The sequence below is a fragment of the Lonchura striata genome, chromosome 3, assembly GCF_050655825.1.
Source record: "Lonchura striata isolate lonStrDom1 chromosome 3, ASM5065582v1, whole genome shotgun sequence".
NCBI lineage: Eukaryota > Metazoa > Chordata > Aves > Passeriformes > Estrildidae > Lonchura > Lonchura striata.
Window position 1 is genome coordinate 104,729,672 of NC_140705.1, and position 23,167 is coordinate 104,752,838.

Below are 23,167 nucleotides of genomic sequence, written 5' to 3' on the forward strand. Positions count from 1 at the left end.
TCCAATATGACAAAAGTACTAATGATTTTATGAAAGGACTTGAACTTTGTATAATTTGAAAACATTTTTTAGCCTGTGACTGAAATGGGAAATGGTTGGCCAGGGCAGAATGAATATTGCATTGTTACATTTTTGTAGATAATCCTATTAAAAGGCTTTTTTTCAGAAGAGAAAAACATTGCTTTGGTTTCCTCCACAAAGACAAATTTTACATTGCAATGCTTTAGAGTTGAGATCTTTATTAGTTATTAAGCACCTGATATATAAGGGCCTTTAATTACACTGAACCTTAAGAAATCACTATAGTAAAGAAAGATTTGCTGATTGCTGCTTTGCTGTGCTAGGCACAAATTCACTAGTGGTGTAATTAATCGACTCTACAAGATTTACACCAAGGGTTTATTTAGTCTGCCAAGCTACAGTGAACTTTTACACAATTTGCACCCCTTTCCTAATTCATCCTTTTCCCCATCCCGTTACACCTCTGCCTATAGTAACATTTGTTAGTTTTGCAAACAGGCAGCACCAATGCAGGCTCTTCCAGATGCTGTTTTGTGCCAGACATAAGCTGAGCGTAGCCAGTGCAACTTCTGCCCTACTCCAACATTCAAAACCAAGCTACAAAAGATCATCGTATTTGCCCTTCAGCATGTCCAGCCCTTTTGCATTTTGATTTTTGTGATAAAATACCAGACAACAAGCACAGATTTTATCACTGTACTTTGTTACCTGAAGGCTTATAAAAATATTGTCTTTATTGCCTGTTATTTTTTTTAAATTCTCATTTGTAAATGAAATCAGGTAAGTACACCTAGCTAGGGTGGCTTTACCACTGTAGGGGTGGATTGAGCTTACTTTGTACTAAAATGCTGTGTTGTGGCAGGTAAATTCCACAAGTGATTCAGATTTTATATTTTCAGGGCCACTTTATGGCATCCAATACCTTTTCCACACTAACCAAAGCCATAATTTAAAAGGCTGCTCAGTCTCATCCCTCTCCTCTTCCCATCCCTCCAAGCCAAATCCAAGCTACACAGCATATTCACAAATCAGACTGACAAAAGTTCCCCTGCAACTGCTATGGACCATGACTGACTTCTTTGAGAGCTACTCTATTTTGGTTAAGGCGATCTAGGTATCTTCCAAAGATGAAATTCAAACTCACCTGCTTAACTCATTTTGACTTAATTTAGGGTGCTTTATTAGCAACCAGTGTAAGACAAAGTAGCTCCTATAATATAGAGTGATGTTTAAATTAGTTTACAATTTGCTTGGGCTCATCTAGAACTGCTCTGAACAAAGCCATTCAGAAATGTCAGCTGTGTTCCTAACCACTGTAACAAATTGTTGCCTGAACGCTGCACACCTAATGACTTCAAATTAGCTGCACTGCGATATTGCCTGACAGTTCGTTACGACTGTTAGCAACATAGCCGGCGTATCATGACCAATAAATTGGTTTCAGTGTGGGCTGGGAAAGGGACTTCCATCAATTTGATTAAAGAAATTACTGTAGCATTCAAAGCATAAAGACAAACTAGTTTAAGGAGACAGAAATAAGTTAACTGTACCAGAAAAACACTGCTTGTGATACAAGAGCTTGTTTGTACACCGTTTGTGGCACAGCGAATGACTAAAATTCAACTGACTCTTTTAGAATCTGTAGGCTTTTGTCTTTCCTCTGAAGTTTAAAAATAAAAAGCAACACACACTTCATAAAGGTACAAATTATTATTTTTCTTTGATTGTATTTATATATATTGTATTTATATTTATCCAAGATGACCCAGAACTGGTTAGAACAAGGGAAAAGAAACAAACAGCATGACTATTTCTTTGCAACTTCTTTTGAAACTACAAATAAAATAGCTTTAACTCCAATAAACAAACAACTGACTGGATTATTTATTCTACTATTAAGGTGTCCCAAAATCACATCTAAAATGAGAATGACTTATTACTCTGCGGAATGAAAGGCTATCCACTCTCATACTTAATAAGGTTCCACTATCAAAATTAGAAAACTAATGAGCTGTTGAAAACACACCAACATGCTCACTCATCTGCTGGACAAGAAAAATACCTTAAGAAACAAGAGAAAAAGCTGACCTTTTTTGTCTGACTTTACCGTTTGTGAAAGGTGATAGACTGAGAACCCTGGGGACTTCTGTAAGTTTGTCTGCTGGCCCACAGAGCAAGAACAAACACCTCAGCACTGGGGAGGGGTAAAAATACACCTGAAATGATATCTGAAGGAATTGCTAATCTTCTGAGAAACTGCTTTTGATGACCTCCATTTTTCTTGCTAATAACATTGCCAGTCAGCTTTTATAATATCAGAGCATTTATGTGATGCAGACTGCAATCCATTCTGTGCAGATCAAGGAAATACTAAGTTTTAAGAGGAGACTTTTTGGGACAATTCAGTTCTTTGTACTAAATTGCTGGTACAGTTCAGTTTTCACACTAGATCAGTCAATGAAGAGAACAATTCCTCTGTGCCTTGCCAAAATATAACTGAATTTTTTCACCTCCTGTGGTCAGTAGTGCTGCATTTACCTAACACAGGAGCCAGACTTACATTCAAATACTGCTGAATCAGATGACTACAGAGGAGAGGACTTGTATGACCCTTTATGCCAGGCTAACACTCTGGATAGCAAGGGGAGTTTATCTCAATAATGAAGTAATGTAAGCAATACATGAAAAAAAGATTCTTTAAGCAGCACGTGAAACTTATTAACATGGTAACAGTCACAGCAACAATACTACTGCTTCCAAGGTATGATACAGAACCATCTAAACTATGTTCTGTGGGAACATTCTGGAGCCTTAGGAAAACTTTATGAATTGTAGGGAGAGAAAAAAAAAAGTATTTTTTACCAGCACAGAATAACAGAACACAGAATAATAATGATTATTTCTGTACATTATCTATGTGCAAGAAATATTGTACGTACCTGGAATATGCTTAGCCCATCCAATGATCACCACCAGTTCTCTGTCTGCCAGGTCACAAAGAGTGGTAAGTGCTTTGATGTCACTGTCTGGAACAGTGGGGTCAGGCATAGCATAGATCTTCTCTGGTTCAGCCACCAGCAAATGGGAGACAATCTTGTTATCTGCAAAAATGGTCCAGAACATTACAAGATCACCAGTAGCATCATTCTGTACTTCAAACAGATGGCTCAGATTTCAAAGTGCACAAAAATTTGTCTTAATACACTGAACCTAATTACACCTTATTGTAACTTCATGACCTCCTACAAGTGGTTACAGCACAAACAATCTGATCCATTAATAGTGTTTATCAAGCCAAACATGTATGTTCTTAAGATAATAAATTCAATAAAACACAGAAATACATGATCCCCTTTTAAATACATGATCCCCTTTTATTACTGGAGTACAGACCTTATAGGAAAAGATTAATGCATTACAAGGCATTTTGCACTATTCAAAAAGAAAAGTTTTGCCTTCATTTTATCTGCAACTCACCCCAACCCTTAAAGGCAGGGGTATTTTTGAGTGAGTAAACACCACATGCAATTAGTCAACCACTGAAATGTGTAACTTCTGTCAGTGAACCCCCAACTACCATTCTTTACCTACAAACCCAGACTAATGATCTCCATCTCATTTTTAAACAGAAAAAAACCCAGTAAAATCAAAGATAAAAAAGAGTGTAAAACTAAGCAAAGTATGAAAGTATGCAAACTCTACCTCAGAAAACTAGTTTTGTGCAAGGAATAATATTTATTGTAGTCCCACACTGCTTGTTTTTATCTATATAGCATTTTCATTCACATGTTAAATATTTACTTTTTTATTCAGTTGACTTGTGACATCTATTTGGAATAATCAATTAAGTTATAAGGAAAAATGCAGAGAGGAAAAAAAAAGAGAATTAAAATACAGTGTTGCTATTCTGTAAGTAGGACAAACATAATATGAGCACTATATCCATGTGAAGACACAATGGAGATATTTTATCTCTATACAGGCACCTGATTTATTCTGAGAAGGCAGAACTGAAAAATGGGAAAAGGACTAATTCATTAAGCCTCCTAATACAGGGTACATTACTATACTTCCCAATATATTTACATTTTACTTTTCCTGGTAGTTATATCTTTTGACCTCAAATGCACCATCAGAATTTAAAGCCCAAACAGCACTCTTCAGTGATTTTACATGAATCTGTTCCTTTCAGTGAGACAAAACCTTATAAGGCTTGATATAAATGGGATTCCACTGTGAGAAGATACCAAGTATTTTCTGAGTGCAGAGAATGCTGCCAGAATTAGTATAATTTTCCCCAATCTGCATTAAGTCACAGGACAGAGCACACTGTTCTCCTGCAATGGAAGCTGACTGATCTGCACAGCAGTGTTGATGCCTTGTGAAGGCTGACCTGGAACAGAGGCTAGATGGAGTTGAAGAATGAAGTAAGGATTTATTAAAAGGCCTCAATGGATACACCTTGGGCAGTACAACAGCCTGGCCATGCACCCAAGATGGACCAAAATGATCACAAAATGGACAACCAGTCATGAGGTCTCTCACTTTATAAGTTCTGGTCAATTAGCATATTGGAGTTAATTGTCTAAGTATAGCAAGTTATGAAGTCCCATCCTTCTTGTTTTTCTCTCTTCAATTCACACTGTTTATGCCCTTGGGCCTGAAATTTGGATCAGCTGTCCTTGGTCCTAAGCTAGAAAAGGAATTGTTTTGTCTACCTACTCTGTGAAGAGAACTTACCATCCCTTAATATGAAGCTCAGAACAGCACAGAATCTGAAAAATGTAACAGCTAAAATCTGAGGCATCAGTGTCAAAAAGATCTCTACTAGTCCATGACATATTTCCATAAAATGCTCACTCGATTCAGATTTCTGATACTTTACTGCTCTTGAGTGACACAGACTCCTTGACTCTGATCTACTGGCTCTACTATTTGTGCCTTACTCCAAATATGTGTGTCAGAAGTTGTGATATATGTTAGTCACTTATATAATTAGTGCAAGAGCAAACTGGAAACCATCACATCAAGCTTGTTTTATTACAAGGGGACATATTCATGCTTTATATGAACTATAGGAACTATGCCAACTGATGCAATTTTTGATCTCAATAGTTGACTGATTATCAAACTGATTAATGAAGAATTCTATTCTTATTTACAAATGACAGATGGTAGACTTAACTTATATTGGCCAACAGCCTTTGCAGGTTTTTAAAATTTTTAAATAGTCTCTTTTTTAAAATTTTTAAACCTGTTGCATTTCACACAGAAAACATGTAAGTGAGAAAAGATAGCATTACTTCTTTCCAAATTGCACTATTTTTAATCAGTTAGGAAAATAGGATAAATTAATTAAGAGTTTCTTAACATCCAAATGGTCTACTTTTTGGGTTTTAACCATGATAAATGAATGAAGAAGCACTCTCATCCCCAAGTTCTGGGGTTTTTTCCCCTGCAGCAGAAGAAATAGCCAAAGAACAATTTTCATTCGTGTATGAGGCTCCTTACCAATGGCATTCCATAGGTAATTTAGGAATATTGTCTACTTTGACTCAGGATTTGCAAAATCTCAAATCCTTTTTATTTTTCCAGTCAATAAAATCTATGGCCAGTCCATTAAATTCTATGGTGAAGCTGGAAAATACAATAGAGATAAGAAGTAGGTGTAGGAAAGATCATCCAAACACCTGCTCTTTCCTTACAGGGGAAAAAGCTACATGTATTAGCACATGCATTACCACAGAACATAGGAAAATTCTGAATGCACTCTGAAAACGCCATCACTCAGGAAATTGAATAGCCATAAGCACTTTTTCTTGGTAAACCTTATTTAATGTTTCCCTAATTAGAATCAATAGAACCCCATTTTCATTCCTGTGCCTTTGTTATACACAAACTATCAGTCAGGGTCCAGAAAATCTCCCAGGCTACTTCCACACAAAACTGATTCAACCGTTTCAAGTGTGGACACTTATCTGCCAGGATTTGAAAATTAAGTTTTAAAAATGTTTATGACAAAATTGTTTGTACTTGGACAAGCTAAGAAAAATGGAGGCAGGCACTCAGATAATGAGTAATGATTTATGAGGAGGTTAGTTTATCTCAGACTACTGGAGCTCACAGAAATTCGTGCAGTTATCACCTTATAGGTAAAGCAATACACCACATTGAAATAATCTTGGGTTTACACAGATATTCTTGTATTTCAGTACAACTGCATTAACCTCTGCTCATATCTTAAGGGCTTGGGGCTTTTGGGTTGGATTTTTTTTTTTTTTTTTGTCTGTTTGGCCTTGGCTTTTTTTGGTATATGTTAGGCTATCAACATTTCTACTCAATGACAATATCAAGTAAATGAAAAACTGACAATCTGTGCACCCAGGAAAACTAAACCTCTAATGAAATTAAGCATTAGAGTTTATTAAATTTTATTGTATTATCAGAAAGTTTTTATTATAATGTGCAAAATCTGCTTAGTGCAGCCGTAGATTGTATTTACAGAACAGTGGGACAGCTTATGGAGGCTGAGTAGAAGATGCCAGATTGGACAATTGAAGGAATATAATCAGCATAATGTTTTTTGGAAAGGCAAAAGGAAACTATGCCATATGTTCACTTAAGCCTTAATTTTATGTAAAACTGGCTGTTTTTCTTTGACACAGCTAAAATGCCCTTTCACTTACAGTTCAAAGACTGTTTATTTGCTCTCCAGATCCCCATATGCTCAAATGTATTGTACACAGCACTGTCCCCTATTGGGGAACACCACCAGAAACAGATTCCATTTTCCATCCAGACAGGTATTTTCAAGGGGCTAACACTGACACGTGTGTTGTCAGAAGCTTAGGGGCAGAGGCAAATGGGAGACAAGAAGGAATTTGCCCTCCTTATTTCACTGGCTTATTTATCCATGTTAGGAACAAATTAACCTCCTCAGCAGGAGCAACTGCATGTGCGTATTCCCATTTGAATTTGGAAGAGTTTACAACACTTGATACAGAGCCTGTGTGTCTTTGCAGGGTAATACACCAGCCTCTTGCACTACAGCTATAATGCTATTAAATTTACTTCATGGAATTAGTACAGTCACTGCTTGAGTTTATATAAGCTGCAAAGCAAAACCCCTAACTATTTTTAGTTAATCGCAAAGAGGATGGAACTTGTATTTTAGCAGTGAGATGATCATCTCTTTCTCTCTTAATTTCAGCCTGGTGGGATACAATCAAGGACATTATTAAAACATAACAAAACAAAGAAAAAAAAAATCCATGAGGGTACTAGAGCCCAAACTACCACTTTCTGCTTTGTTATTAGTGTGGCATATTGCTGTTTTAATCTAATGCTAGGTAGTGTATTAATCTATAGGTATAAATTAATGAGGCTCTTAATGTGTTTTCATTGGGAGGTTGAGCAGTCAAACTCATTTAGTTAGTGAAAACTACAAAAATCACTTTCTTGTGAAATCTGAAAGTAGAAGCTTCAATGAGCTAATGATCACAGTACGAACCATTTTATGTACCACTGAAAATAAAGATAACTTGTAAATGTAAAATTCGCACTGCATAAACCATGCTTTTACACACTCCCACCTGTAAAAACACTCTTTGTTCAACTCCACTTGAGAAAGATGAGCATATTTAAAACAAAAGCTGTTAACAGCCAAATCGATAAAGTCTTCATGGTAATATTTTCTGACCAAACCCTTGTTCAACCCAGAAGGAGCTCAGCAAACAGGGCTAGAAGTCAATAGCCTGTACAGAGAGGGAAATACTGTGTATGTGGTGTACTCACATGGCTTTTTTGCTGGCTGAACTAGCTGAGGGTTCAGGTATGGGCTGTTCTCTGCATCTATTCTGCGCTTGTACTTCTGGCGACCTCCACGTACTCGGTCTAGGCGCACACCTACATTTGAAAACACAAGCAAACATGTAATTAAATACACTATGAGCATGCCTTTCAGGTAGCAATCTTCTATTTCCTGCCTTCCAATATTTATATTAAAAGCATGTTTATTTCAAAAGATTAATTTTAGAAAGCATGGGAAATCAGCATTGCAAGTATTTGCAAGCAGTTTAGAGTTCCACACATGCAAGACTAAGTATACAACATAATTTCCTGTTCATTTAAAACCATTCATTCATTTTTACATATTATTAAAAACAGCTAGCAAGTTTAGTTTCCATTTGAAAGAACCTAATCTTAAGTCATCTTTGCCAGAAGCAGAATTTCAAAGCTGTAACAGACACCATGGATATAGAAGCATAACATTACGAGCAGAGAAGTGCTGAGAATTAGAACTTTAGAAACAATGAGTTCTGTATAGAGTTTAGATAGTCAAAATCAAATTAAGATGGATTAATGTAGCCAGAGGATACAAAGTAAGTGTCCCTAGAAAAATAAGAATATATATGTGGCTTAAAGACTGAAATTGCTCATGAGGATTTGAAAGAAATTGTACAGTTGTGCATTTAGATGTCATCAATGATGAATTAACATTTGTGTTCTACCTCCATAATATTCATTCCTTCAATACACCATTCTGCTGTCTGGTTTCTATGGATATATAGAAATTTACCTTCCTGAAACAAGCTATAGCTGCTCTCATTGACAAAATGAAACAAGGTCAAAGGGTTCAAAGACAGTAGGTCTTACAAAACAAGGAAATATTTTTATTTTTTTCTGAGTCACTGAGGCAGATTTCCAGATAGCCTGGGTGAATGTGACTAAAACCAAGCAGTAACATAACACGGAAGTTGATGAACTTGGCACATGTGCAGGACAACAGGACAAGTAATACAAAGTGCAAAATCCCTCTCTGATGACACGGATTTAACAACACAAGAATGCAAGGACACATTAAGTCTCTATGGCCCCTGTGAGCAATGTAATAAAGTGCAACTCACATTCTCACTTTTCTTTTCATTGTTTATTTTAGCTCTCCTCCCTCTATGCCTATTTCCTATCGCTATTATTGTGCCCCACTCTTCTACTTCCCATGCCTCTGACCTCTCCCTTATACACAAAATACCACAAGAACTGGCTTCTGGAGAGCAAGGGAAGCCACCACCAAAGAAATTAAAGTTCATGTGCACAGCAGGAAGAACACAGCACAGAGTTCATGTGCTGCCTCTGAACCTGCACAGGTAGTACAGGAAGCATCTGTCAGTCCTCTTTCCTTCTCAGAAACCAAAAAGGATTGACTGGGTCTTGGTAAAAGAAAACTGTTTTGCTAACTAGCCAGAAATCCAAGACCAACTATTTTTGGGGTGGTCTTGCTTTTTTTATTTTCACTTATATTTCCTGGGTTACTAACACACAAAGGAGATGCTCGCTTTAAGGACACAACAAACACCTGCAGCTATAATTCAGTGAGTTGTATCCAACAGTGCTCAATAGCTTTTGCTCATCAGGAAAGTGAGTTATTATCACCCCTACTTAATAGTGAAATTTCACCTTGTTTACTGCAGAAGACTGTGTATGTCAGTCCGTCAAACCCAAGAAGTAAATTTCTCATTGTGCATCTCCAGTTGCATTTATGGAGAGCACAAGATTTAAACAGTAACAAATGAACCACATACCCTAAGAGGTCAGTGCATAACTATGAATGAAATCTTCTTTATGGTAGTTACCTATGGAATTTGTGACTGATTTGTGATCTAAGCTGTTTGATATATTTTTTGCTAATTCAATCAACAGAGCATGGTTATTTTTGTTTTTGTTTTTTAAAGTTATACTTAGAAACTGCATTTCCACTTTCCATTAAAGATCACTTTTAAAACTGATAGCTCAAACATTTCAGAACAAATGATAACTCACTGTTCTTCACACTTGAATTGGGAGTTTGAGCTACACGTGAAGTAAATGACATCCAGGACAATACTTTGCCATAAAAACAAACAGCAGAAGACCAAGATTTGATAGCTGAATATTCAGAAATAGGCAGAGGATTAGAACAAGCCACATGCAATACTGGTGGGATTATGAAAAAGACTGCCCAGCATTTGAAGAAAAATAGATAGAAAATGCATAATTCAGATGCCATCCTTCTTTCTGCTTGGGAACAGATTTCATAGTGATAAAAGATGGATGGCATCAGACATAAGTATGTTTAATCAAAAAGTAATGGAATTGAAGCTTAAATTAAAATAATATAAATCTACCAGGATTAACATTTTTTTTACCTCCTTTGCATTAGATGAGATACACATTCAAGCCATTTACTACTCAATGGAAGGAAATACAGAAAAATGTCACAAAATTTTACTTAGATCCAAGCCCTCACTAATATACACTGCTATATCTGTAAAGAAAACTTTCTTTTAGAAAACCCTAACTTCTATATAACTGGGGAGCAATTGTATTGCACAGTGTAAAATTACCTAAGTCTATAATAGAACTAATTCAAATTTTAATGTGAAAATAGTTTTGATAAAATAACACCAACAGACTATAAATTAGAGCTTTATAACCCTTCCATTAAAACTGATAAAAGTTTATCATCATTTTGGCTCCTAGTATTTCCTTTATCTGTAATGTATCCTGTATCTATATTTTTCTGTATCTATAGGAAAGTAGATACTTTGGATTTAATTTCTGATAATCTAACACACCCTATGTGGAATTTTACTTCCCAAGGGTCTTTACAGAAGTAAACACAGTGCAAGACACTGCTTAGCTACACCCATCTGACATTTCAAAAAACTTTGTAGTTTGTCAGGTAGCAAACTGAAATCCAGAGATTCCAAAGTATATCTGTAGATATTCCTCTGTAACTCCTATAGCTTGTATGAGAGAATTCATTACATAAAGGTTTATTTATCAAGACAGTAGTTCCCCAGATAGTAGCAACTGATGCCTCCTTTGTTCGAAAAACAAAGGAAAGAAATAAAAGTAATTTTGTCCACAAAAATCCTTATTTGGGGAAGGAGGAGCTTCACATCAGTCACAGATTTAGCTGTTTGAATTCCACACAGTCTATATTCAGATTATTAAGGAGGATATTGTGACATCTGGAGAAATTAAGTAGACCTCTGCTTCAGCTCTGCTGTGCATTGTGGCTTCACAAAATCTTCAGCTCTCAGTTCACTCACCCAATCAGTACTCAACCATGAAGTGAAAAGAAAGATACCCACCCCACTCATAAAAAATCATGTAGTATCTCCCCATGAACTGCACTGTACATGTTATAATTCCAGCTCTTCAGGGTCAAAACATCCACTCATGTCACTGAACACAGCTCCACCACAGATAAGGAAGTTGACTCTTCACCTTTCCTAATGCTCATGTGAAAAGCCTTCAAAAGAGAAACAACACCAAGAGCCCTAAAGGGAAAAAACAGGGATGACCACAGAGTAGAAATAGGCTTGCCACCAGTTAAGAGAGCAGCTAACTTCAATGTTAAAGTGCAACACGTTCATTTAATATATGAGGACAAGCACAACGCATGAACTCGTTTGTTCAGGAGTGACGAGTGGTCAGAGATTTAGACATGACTTACAAATCTCAGAAAATGAGGGTTTGGCTGTAGAGTTGCAACAGAGAGATGGAAACTGTATAACTCAATGCAATAGCTACTTTTTAAAACAAAGCAATTACAGGTACTGATACAATGTAAGAAATTCTCCACCTATTCTTCAGGGAATAAATGCTTCTATATAGTCACTACATAAGCTTCTACAAAAAAAAAGTTTGCCTCCTGGTTCCTTACATAATCTTTGCATGATTTTTATCAAGTGCTACACAACACACAACAAAATCACATTGGGCACTTACTCTACACTAAATGCAGCCTTGCACAGAAACAACTGAACGCCAGAGCAGATGAGCCACATGAGCTACCCACCACATTAAATCTAAACAACACAGGTAAACTTGAACTCATTTTCTCTGAATTTCCTCATCTGTCTCTTCCTTACCAATAAATGTAAATTATTATTCCTATTCTGCAGTCCTTTCCTCCTACTGCCTTGAAAATCTCAAGGACAGATACCCACTGTGATGATGCTACATAACCAAACGGAATACCCATGCCCCAATATACTACTGATTTTGCAATTCAGATCCTCAGTATGAAAATACTATTTAACATGTCATCTCATTTTCCATACAGATCCAAGCCATATTAAAAGCGTATTATTTACTCCTTTTATCATCCACCACTATTTACTCCTTTATCATCCATCTCTGTTATTCTTCTCCATCCCCTCCTCCTTACCTTGGCTACAAGCATCCAGGGTTCATTTGTTCACCTGACCCATAAACATTCTTGTCCCTTCCACAGAGCTCTATTACCCACAAGAAATTCTGAATTTACATTGGAAGGCATTAGCCCAATCCTTCAAATCAAGTCCTACCAACACCAGGACTGCCTGTAATTATTCACTACCTTTAATTGGGGAACTTTTTATTTTGGAAAAAAAAAAGTGTAATTTACTTAATCAGTAAACAACAGGTTTGAAATCAGACTCAAATGTGCAATATTGACTTCCTTCAGGAGTTTCATATTCTGCTCCCTTCATGTTTCCCCTATATAACAGTCTCATGGCAAGCTGATATGTTCTGCATCAACGCCACTCTGGCAAGCTCCACCTCTAACACAGCATTTGACATGTATGAAAAATATTCTATCTCATTTTTTGAGATATGTAACTGGCTAACAACCCATTTTCTACAGATGTCTGCAAGATTCCCAGCATTGTCTTCAACAGTGAGACAGGTAAAAATGAATACCCACATAACTGCATTTTGCCAAGCTCTAGAGGAACATTGGTAGCAGAGGTAGAAAAACCCCAGATTAACAGCAAAAGTGGAAAGCACAAATATAATTTTCCAGTGTGGTTCCAGTGTGGTTCTCCTTTGGGACAATACCTTAAGAGAGTGTTCCAGTTCACTTGAACATACTGTGATTATTTCTAAGATTGATGAATAAACTTCAGTGAATATTATAAACTCCATTTTCCTTTTATTTACATAAACCAGAAAAACTAGTTGATTTTTCCACTATGAACATGGACAGAATGCACTGAGGTTTAAGAATGCACACTCATCTAGATATTCTTTAGACACTTCAGCAATCTCTATAATTTAGAGTCCAGGGCATTAACTCTGCAGTCTGAAAGATTTGCAGTGGAAAAAATACTTTAAACCATGAAAGACCTCTTCCAATACAGTAGAAACATGCAGAAAAGTAACACAGCTGAAGAAATAAGATAATATCAGCTATCTTTTTTTTCTGGATCTGCATACTTATTTTATGTGCTGAATTACAAAGATGCCAAAGAGCTTCTGCAATCAGTTTACAAAGTATTTGGATAATGCCTTATTCAGGTAAAAATTCAACTAGAGATGTAAAATATGTGTCTACTACGCATATAGAATTTTGAAAAGAGAGCCCTAATTCATCAAAGAAGATAGAAGCTATGACTCACATTAAAGTTTTCCTGATCTATGGCTAAATTAACAATTACCAGGGGAAGTCTTTAGTGGTTTGTCTTCCTATAGCCATCTCCACAATTAAACATATAATTTAGAGTGCCACAGGATGTCTAAAAATCATCCTCTTACTTTACATTCAGCTAGTACCAAAAAGTATTTATTAATGTGGGATAAAATTGGCTGTTCTCAAGATGTGCCTGTAAAACAATTAATTTATGAACTGACCCATATAATTGACTGAAAAACAAAACAGTGTTTTTATTACTTTAATACCTAACTTCATCTGTGACTACAAGTTGTTTAATTTATCTGTTCCTTTGCAATGATTTGTAAAAACCATTTTATTATTAAAAACCCAAAATAATTGGGCTAATTAAAATATTTAGTGAATTGTTTTAGGTTGAAAAAAACAAACAAGAAAAATACTGCTTTTGCAAAACAAATGCTTCAAACCAGTATTTCAGATTTTGCTTATGTTTAATACTAAACAAAGTTTCAAGGCAACCAAATGTAAGCAATATTTGGGAAATTTCATTTTTGTCCTGGGAGGAGGGGATGAGATAGGCTGGATTTTTGCAAAGGAGCTGAAAAACACATCTCTTAGGTTAAAGCCCAGTGGTTTGTTTTTTTCATTTTGACAAAAGAACTGATAAATGCATTACTTACACAGCTCAGTACTCAACCTCTCTTGAAAGGAACATTAACTTTGCATGAACTAATCATCTACATGCTGAAATTTTGTGCACTGCCATTTATGCATTAAACCACAAAAGAACATTAATAAAATCCCCTTAGTTTTCTCATGTAAATGAGACTTTGTGTAAATAAATTCTATTATTTCTCAGCCCAAGTGATTTCCCTTGAAGAATGGTCCATAAACAAAGATGTTCACATGAAGAAAATGTGGCATAAAATGTTTAAGAATCCTATTGTTCCTTTACATTTTTAAATGGCTCCATATGTATCCTAATCTGTGACACTCACAAATACAAATTAGGGCACATGCAACAGGTGACAAGTTTTAATTGAATGTCTTCTGTCTGCAATTCTGACAAAAGGTGAATGGAAATAAATGAGTCTGGCAAGACAGCCCTGAGCCTTACAATACCCAATACCTCATTATTTTTAAACAGCTATCTATAAACTGATGCTGACAAGCCTTGAACCTTTTATTTCTGTTCAAGAAGAGGTGAATGTGCAGAAAGAAAGAAGAAAATAAAAAAAAAAAAGAAAAACATGACAGCATGTTGCATTAAACATGCAACACCCATTATCTAATGATTAGCTCTCAAATATTACAAAAGAATATCTTTTACACGTCACACAAGAACTTGGGAAAAAAAAAAATCTGTCTCTCTTTTGGAAGAGGTATATTATGCACTCCATTGCTAGTGCCTACATTTGATAATTTCTGAGTTTTATACTACCAGACTTTCAGTGAAATTATGCTAGACTCAAGATGATTTTAAAAAAGACTGAAATTAGACCAGTAAACAGAGGTTATACAGCTTGCACTTCCTTTCCTTCCCATTTCTGAAGTGAGGAAGAGCCTGTGTTGCAGCAAAATGTGCATATTTGTAAACTGCAAAGAAAAAGGAATGCAGAACTAAGGCTGAATATACATAAAGCCCTGGTGTTCCTGAAATGAAGCAGTTACCATTACATAATACTTCTCTCCCCATCACCTGGTTTACTAATATACTAATTACTAGGAAGCAGTGTAAAATACTGCAACAGCTTTTATGAATAACACAGAAAATACTGTTGCTAATTGCACCATTAAATTTCATGTCAATGTGCTTATATATCATAACCATACTATATGAGAGTATATGCCTTATTTTTTTAATTATGCATACGATGTCCTGGGACAAGGCATAAGAATAAATAAAGGCAATCTATCACTAACTAAATACCACAGCTCTAACCTTAATTTATTTAAATATAATTACAGAAGATGCTATCTTGTTTCAGAGTTCAAATTACAACCAATTTAATGAAGTGGAGCTTGCTGGGCTGTAAAGTCATTACTGCATCAATACACTTGTAACCATTACTTTAAAGGTGACAAGCCCAGAGTGGGAAAGGCGGCTTGGCTGGTGATCCAAGGAGAGGGCACAGAACATCAGGAGACAGAAAGGTCAAAAAGAAAGTTTGAGCAAGGCCATGCCAACACCTGAAGGTCAAAAGCAGGCCTTTACTCTAGATCACGTCACTAGAGCTTATAAAGAATTCAGGAGCTATGCTGGTGACAACTGTAATAGAAAAGAAGTCTAACTGAAGTTCTGGACCATTTGCTGGCAACTCTCAAGACACAAAGGAAGATTGAAATGAAATGCATTACAATAATCGGACTGTGAAGTACCCACAGCATGAACAAGATCTCAATACCCTTTTCAGATACAATAATGTGCAGTTTCACAATATTTTAGTTAGTGACTTGGAGGATGTGGAATTAATCTGCGATCCAGAAATCACACGAAAGTTCTTAATGGTGTGAGTTGAAACAGTTATACAAAATAATATCAGTTCTACTGGGACCAAGAAATATTCCACTTAGAATTTGGATTTCTACCTAGAGGAAGTGATTTCATTCTGCTGGAACAGAATCAGAGAAAACTAAAGGATGGCTTATCATACTAGAGGTTTAAAACAGATGTAAAATTCACTGAAGTATTAAGTTTTTTACCCTAACAAATATGATCCAGAACTCTGGTGTTTTTTTCTGTTTTATTAGACTTTTTTTTTTTCCCTCTTAGGGACAAAATCTTTCTCATCTTCCTCAAGGAGCAGCCATTCTGTGATGACCTGTACAAGAGTAAGACAAGCAAAATTTACTTTCTAAATTGCACTCATCTGGCAAATTAACTAAGACTTACCTTTACAGCTCAGATGGCTTTATAATGCCACTTGAGCCTAAATTGGCCTCAGTGCAAATATATATTTTTCTCACAGAATTCCGTATTTCTCCAAGACTTATTCATGAAAGCATCATTTTGACATTGTCTTTTCTCTTAGTACACCCATAACAACCCTATCTCTGCAATCTTTCTCGTATTTATGCATTAAGTAATTAAGAGCTATAATTTTTGTTTGGTGAAACACTGTGCAATTCTTCCCTACTTTTTCTTTATTATTTTAAAGAGTGACAAATCAATATGTGGAACTGCATCCATTTCAGACTTGATCCTTCAAGCTTCCTCAAAGGGTATGGCAGAATTCTGAACTTCTCTCTGTCTTCTGCATGCGACTTTATGGCTCCACAGGATCTAGAGCAGGGGGCACACTGGGAAAACAGTCCAAGAACCTAACACCATGTCTCAGCTTCTGTTTGCAGTTAACAGATTTTTAGGAGCATTAATTATATCTTATCATGATTTATAAGTGTGTTAAAGTGTATATCACAATTTGACTTATATGGAAGACTGCAATGGAAATGTAAAATAGCTGAAGTAATTTAATGAGTACATACACCAGTCTGATGCTAAAAAAAGGGGTACTTTTAAACCTATGCACACACTTAATATGAAAATATGGGTTTGACTTGGAAAATGTGGCAGGTAGTCTCACTTTTTGGCTTTCTGCAGTCATAACATGAGCATTTTGCCTTCTGCATTGTTATTATGTTTTCACATGTTTTTCAAAACTAGATAGGAGTTACACAGCAGGGTTTCATTTGGAGTCCCAGAGAAATCTTGCAGTACAACTACAAGATAATTCTAACCTCAAGATTTTATATTACTAGTTTCAGATGTTTTTGGCAAATGACAGGGCTTTTCTGTACTTTGCACTTCCTGTCCATGTACTTCAACTTTCTGTTTCTTAGAATTCTGTCTGCTACAAGAGTGAAGTTCAACAGTGGCTTATATGGGTACATAGTTCAGCTGGGCTGATCTGAAATTCCAGGTTTCTACTTCCTTTCTGATTTGTCTGAACAGTTGCTTATTTTAAAAAGTACAGTTTTTATTCTTTAGGTAGAGGAAAAAAACAATGATCTAGGTTAATATGTTTGGACTGGAAGGCACTGACATAGCACATCACAGCACCTTCTTGTTCAGTGTTCCTTCTGCCTGAAAATCTTCACATGGAACAAAAAATTTAAGGTTTTTTGTTTCATTATTTGCAATGTGCTAAAGTAATGACTGTTCAGCAACAAAAACTTCAAAATGCAGTGGCTAGAGGGGCATCAAATCAAGACATAGCAGAGTAAAATAAAGAAAATTGCATAAAGTGTCAATGTGGTGGAATTGTTTCCTATTAGTATTGTAGCATTGCTTTTAAAGGTGGAAACAAAAAAAGGAGAAATGTCCTTTGCATATATTATGGTTTCTGGAGGTGGCAGGTAAAATCAGGCAGGAAAAAATCCCTCCAAGAAGGGATTTTACAAATGGCCATTAATGGAGGACCACGATCCCATCCAGGGTACAAACATTTGTACAAACATTTTCCAGAGTACTGGAACTATGCCTTTTTCTTTGTATGTAACATTTACCCTGTTCTTCCATGAATACTAATATCAAAGAATTGTGCATACATGAGAATCTGAAAGTGAAACTGAGCAGAAAACCACCAAAATTCATTTATCAAGTTCTGATGCTAAGGTTAAGTGAGGAGCAAAACACAGAATAATAATTTTTTTAAAGTTATTCAATTTCACAAGAGAAGGCTCCAGTCCTTCAACTGAATTATATGGGTAGATATATAAAATATATAAAACTATCAGATGTGGTAGAACATGGCAAGATTTAAAGATGCATACTATTTTGTTAATTTTCTATTGTTTACTTCTTTTCCCTTAACACAAAAAGGACTGAAATATTACTGTATATACATATATATAAAAATAATAATAGAATATCTTGTGATATCAGCTAAAGTGTGAAAAGAACAGAAGATTAATTATTTCACAATTCCTATAAGAAATGTATGTATTTGTGTTTCTTCTTCATAAAGCAATGGAAAAAGAAAATGACACACAAGGAGTTAACAGGTACAAGGTTCTGTAGCCATAAAAAAAATAACAAAAAAACCCTAACTCTTCATTTAGAATTTTAAGTATTCTCCCAAACATGCTTAGCACTTCATTCATGCCCTGAGTGTGGGTGATTTATACCTTAGCTCACACATCCTGCCAGCCTCAGAAGCTGACATTCTGCCTGACACACTGGAGTGACAGGTTACCCTGCTTCTGGCCTCTGAGTCTCCTCGAAGTACTACTTGAGCAATTAATGGAAGGTTTATTAGTGGTGCCACTTCACTGATACCACTGCTAGAAGCTTTCCATACAGAAGCATATTGGTTAACCAGTGTATTGACAGCTCTTTTGTGGTTAGCAACAGGAACAGATCCGAGCCTATGTGAAAATCCCAGATGAAAAACTGCAAATGTGCTCAGCATTCCCCAGACTTTTTGACTGCCTCTAATCTTACAAACAATTAATAGTATGAGGTAAATTGATTTCACTTCAATAAAATACAATAAATTTTTAAACAATTAGACGATATATTTTTATTATAAAGTGCCCCTGCTCTAAAACAGAAACGGTGACAATTTTCTTCTAATCTCATAGGTAACACTGGGCCTTTGGGAAATGGGTTAATAAATTCTAGTTTTCTAAACCAGACAGACTGATTTACTGTAAACTTCCCCCATTACACTTATAGTAGATGTCTATCAGATTGCTTATGAGAACAAATTTATGGAAAATATCCAAGAGTAATGCTTTGTTCTTATTAAAATACATGAATATGTATGTAATTTTAGCCAGCCTAAATGAACAAAACAAAGGGAAAAGAGGCCAAAAATTTTTGTCACAAGAATTATTCTTTTATACAAGAAACAATTTGTCCCTGTTAAAAATGCCTTTATATAAGACGCTTGTCTGAGGAGAATATTTTTCGTTAAATTGTAATGGCAACTGCTATGAAGAAAACCTGTACAATGTACAAGGCTATGTTAATACAAGTAATTGGGCGACATAATTACATGAGCATTATTTAAAAGAGGAAATAAAGCATAAAATTTCCTCATAAATTATTTTTACATAGAATTTTAACAGATGTGGAATGAAAAAAAAATTAAAATAGTTCTAAGTCAATAATTCCTGACAAGCACAGCCTATTTAAATTGATACATACCTAGCCTCCTTCTGAATGCAGATGTCAATGGGAATATTCACCATGAGCAATGCTAAACACACACATATTTTGTTTTCCTAGGGGCTATGAAAAGAATATTTACCAAACGGGAGACCAAAGTCTTCTCACTCAGTGCACTGCAAATCTATTATAGCTCTACTGAAGTCTGCACATTTCTCCAGAGTTACTTTGAAGGGTGAGAAGAGCAAAGAATTTAATTGACATTGTCTTTTTTTCCAAACACTGTGTTCCTTCCAAAGTTTTCTGCTTTATGTCACAAAGTTCTCTTCCTTCTGTTAAAACACATACATTGGACTTGTTCACTCTTTCTTTTTTCTTTTAATTATATCACTATACATTCCTATGGAATGTGAAATTGGGAATTTAAAAGACACTATGACTCAAGAGCAGAATTTACTGAGTAAAAAAATGACAGGGTATATATAAAATAACTTAATGAACCAAGCCCACAAATAGAATCTTAGAAGAGCATTTCAAGATATTTGTAACTGGCACCCTCAAAATGAACAAAAGTGTGTAATACTCTTCCTAGGACAGGTTTTGAACATCTTAACTAGGAAGTGTGTGTACAGTTAGTACACTTCGGTGCCTGGGTTCAATGAATTCTTTATGAAATAAATGCCATTGATGTCACTCCATGATCAGGAAACAGACACAGGTTTAAAGGAAAAAGAAATGACAAGATCCATGATGGCCTGCAGTGAGAACTTTTCTTTCTCCAGCAGGAACTCTTCAGAGAATGATCACTAAAGGCTGTGTGTGCTTTGCACAGTGTAACTCAAACCAGTGACACTGCATTGCTTAATGGCTAATACAAGCTAAGAGTCAAAATTCCTTATTCACTCTTTTATCCTGCCCTACATGGGCAATCTGGGAATGTAAATACATAATAAGAGAAGGTCTGGAGAGCTGTTGGCAAATAAAATCTCTATGTGGTTCAGTTTTCCACATTTAGATTCTGCCCTTCACTGCATCTCCACATTACTCTCTCAAGATCCAAAATTGTACCTAGGACTGTTATTTAAATAAAACAAACCTGTTTTTTCCTTTCATCTTTCCCTCTTCTTAACCTTAGAATCTTTACTTTGGATCAGAACCTCCTCCTGCAATGTATTGATTTGTTCCAGAAAGTATTTTGATCCTGAGTTCAAATTTGGATCCATTTTCAGATGTTCAAGTTTTCTCCTACTAATTTTAATCTGCACTAGATATATTCAGAAGAATGGTATAAAAACATGCAGATAAATTTGAACAAGAAAGCACATTTTATTGCATTACTCTAAAGTGATATAACAGGAATAAGATCTTGCCTGTATTTTCAAAGGGGACTCATTCAAATGTTCTTCCTTGAAGCCTTAACTTAGTTAAACCTGGAGAAAAGGAAGGAACTAACCACTGAATAAAATACGTCTAGTTATGATTATATGCAGCAAAATTGTGCATCAGTTATATATAACAACAAAATTGTTATCAGTTATATCACTGTTTTCTGGGAATATTGATTATTGGAGAAAATCAAAACACATGGCACTGAGGATGGATCCTATGAGGAACGCCTTTGGGATTGGCAATGGGACATCCTAAAATCAGTGATCTCAATGGTCTTAACAAATCTGATATTTTCTGACACTGTTTTTTCAGGTTTTACATGTTTCCCATTTGCTGACATGTGAGATTTATGTGAAAATTGTACACCTTGGCACTGCTGAGAAGCATTTGTTTCTTGAAGTGAGGCAGGTTTTAGAAACTGTAACACAATTCATTTTTTACTGCCTTTTCCCTATTTTACAGAGTTAAGTTATTTTCCACTTGTCATGCCATTGTGTCAGAGATGGTGTGGTGTGGTGGATTGATACCTCTTTATTATTCTCTCCAGCCTGTGCCTTTCCTTTTAGATTGCTCTGTGATCTTCTTTTCAACTATCCACAAAGAGTGGAAGTGTAATAAACAGCTCTACTTTGTGCCAAATTTTTGTGGGGACTACTGCTCTCTCAGTGATGATATTTGCATATTTCTTGAAACTAGGTTAACTTGCAGTTAGATCAATATTAAGCTTGGCCATATATCCATCAATCCAGCAGAATTTTAGTTTTAACTGGACTTTTAAATTAAGATTATGAGCCCACCAAAAAAAGGAGAGAATGCACTGCAAAATTTATATTGACAGCCTATTTATAGTCAGAGTAATTTTTTTGTATAACTTCTACAGACCAAAGATGACTAAATCCACATCAAAAAAATCTTAAACCTCAAATAAATTCAGAGCCAGAATTCTGTGATTTTGATTGGCATCTTCCCTACATCTAAAACGGTGTAGCCCATTTTTTTATTCAAAATAATTTGTACAGAACAGCATAAAAGTAAGTTTTAAATCCTCCACATGGGCTTTTTCATTTTTAAACCTATCTAATTAAAAGATGAGGAAATTCTCCTTGTAGTCACATAAATATGTAAGACAGAGTAAAAAAGCTTTTCATATGCTTGTTTTTTATTTGTCCCATTCTATCGATTCTACTCTGAGGAATGGATTTTCATCTTTGTGCTAAACATCAAAAAAATGCTCTCTACACTTTACATTTCTTAAACCATGTTGTACATTGTACCACTAAGGTAACACAGTCCTCATCAAAACTCCACACAGCTGGCAATTGCCACAGTGAACTAAACAGAAGGGGATTTCAAGTGCTGGATACTTAACAGCCGGAGAAGCTCTTTAATCTTGTTTAAGAAAGAGAGGGCATAATTTATCTAGAGACAATCCTCCTTGGCAGCATGTGCATAAGAAAGGGAGGCTGAGCTTTAAAAGGGAATTGAAAATAGAAGTTTCTACCATGAATGTACTTCACAGCATGTAACAAATAAACAAACAAGCAGGTTAACTGTTATGCACAAGAGGTCTGAAGCATCAGTGAAGAATTTTGCCAGTGCTGGCAGTTGCATGAACCACTCCTCTCACTCTCACAGTGAGAGAGATTTACCTGCTCATCTCAGACTATTGCTGCTGAACTGGGCCATAATCAAAAACTTTCTAAATACTTCTCACGTCATGAATCCTGAAATGGATGGTGATTCACAAAAATACAGTGCCAAACTGGTTAATGCATATTATTTGATTCAAGAAAGTGTAGAACTACATCAGTTTGGAAATGAAGACAGAAAATGTATCTTATTACATGCAATTGCAACACAGTCAATCCTGCCAATGGCAAAGATCAATGGCTAGACTAGTAATTCCTCCACTGAGAATAGCTAGAGCGAGACAAAGAATTCCTTCACATCCTTTTCATTCATCAATAGATACCATGAAAAAAAAAAAGTGGGTTATTTAGTGCTGGTTTCATCTTACATTATTAATGTGAGGAAGCAGACTAAATACTGATTAGCAACAAAGTAAGCACAGTGAAGGAACAAAACTATTGTAAAGGTGCAAGAAGCTCATATAAAAAGTCAGTTGGATTGTGAATATGTTCTCCCTCCCTTTCAGTTTTGATGTATAACTGTTGAAAACTCTTAAAATATTTAATCTGGATGTAGGACCAATAAATATTGAC

General features: G+C 35.6%; 1 protein-coding gene across 50 annotated transcripts in view; it reads right to left on the minus strand.

The window, feature by feature from the left end:
• Positions 1 to 23,167, minus strand: part of ESRRG (estrogen related receptor gamma) — a 371,594-nt gene that overhangs the window by 44,936 nt on the left and 303,491 nt on the right. For all 50 annotated transcript variants that reach the window (XM_077781879.2, XM_021547567.4, XM_021547568.4 and 47 more), the window contains 2 exons: positions 7,816 to 7,926; positions 2,961 to 3,122 (listed from right to left, as the gene is read on the minus strand). In XM_077781879.2, coding sequence (XP_077638005.1) covers positions 2,961 to 3,122; positions 7,816 to 7,926 — 273 coding nt within the window. The remainder of the gene's footprint in view (positions 1 to 2,960; positions 3,123 to 7,815; positions 7,927 to 23,167) is intronic.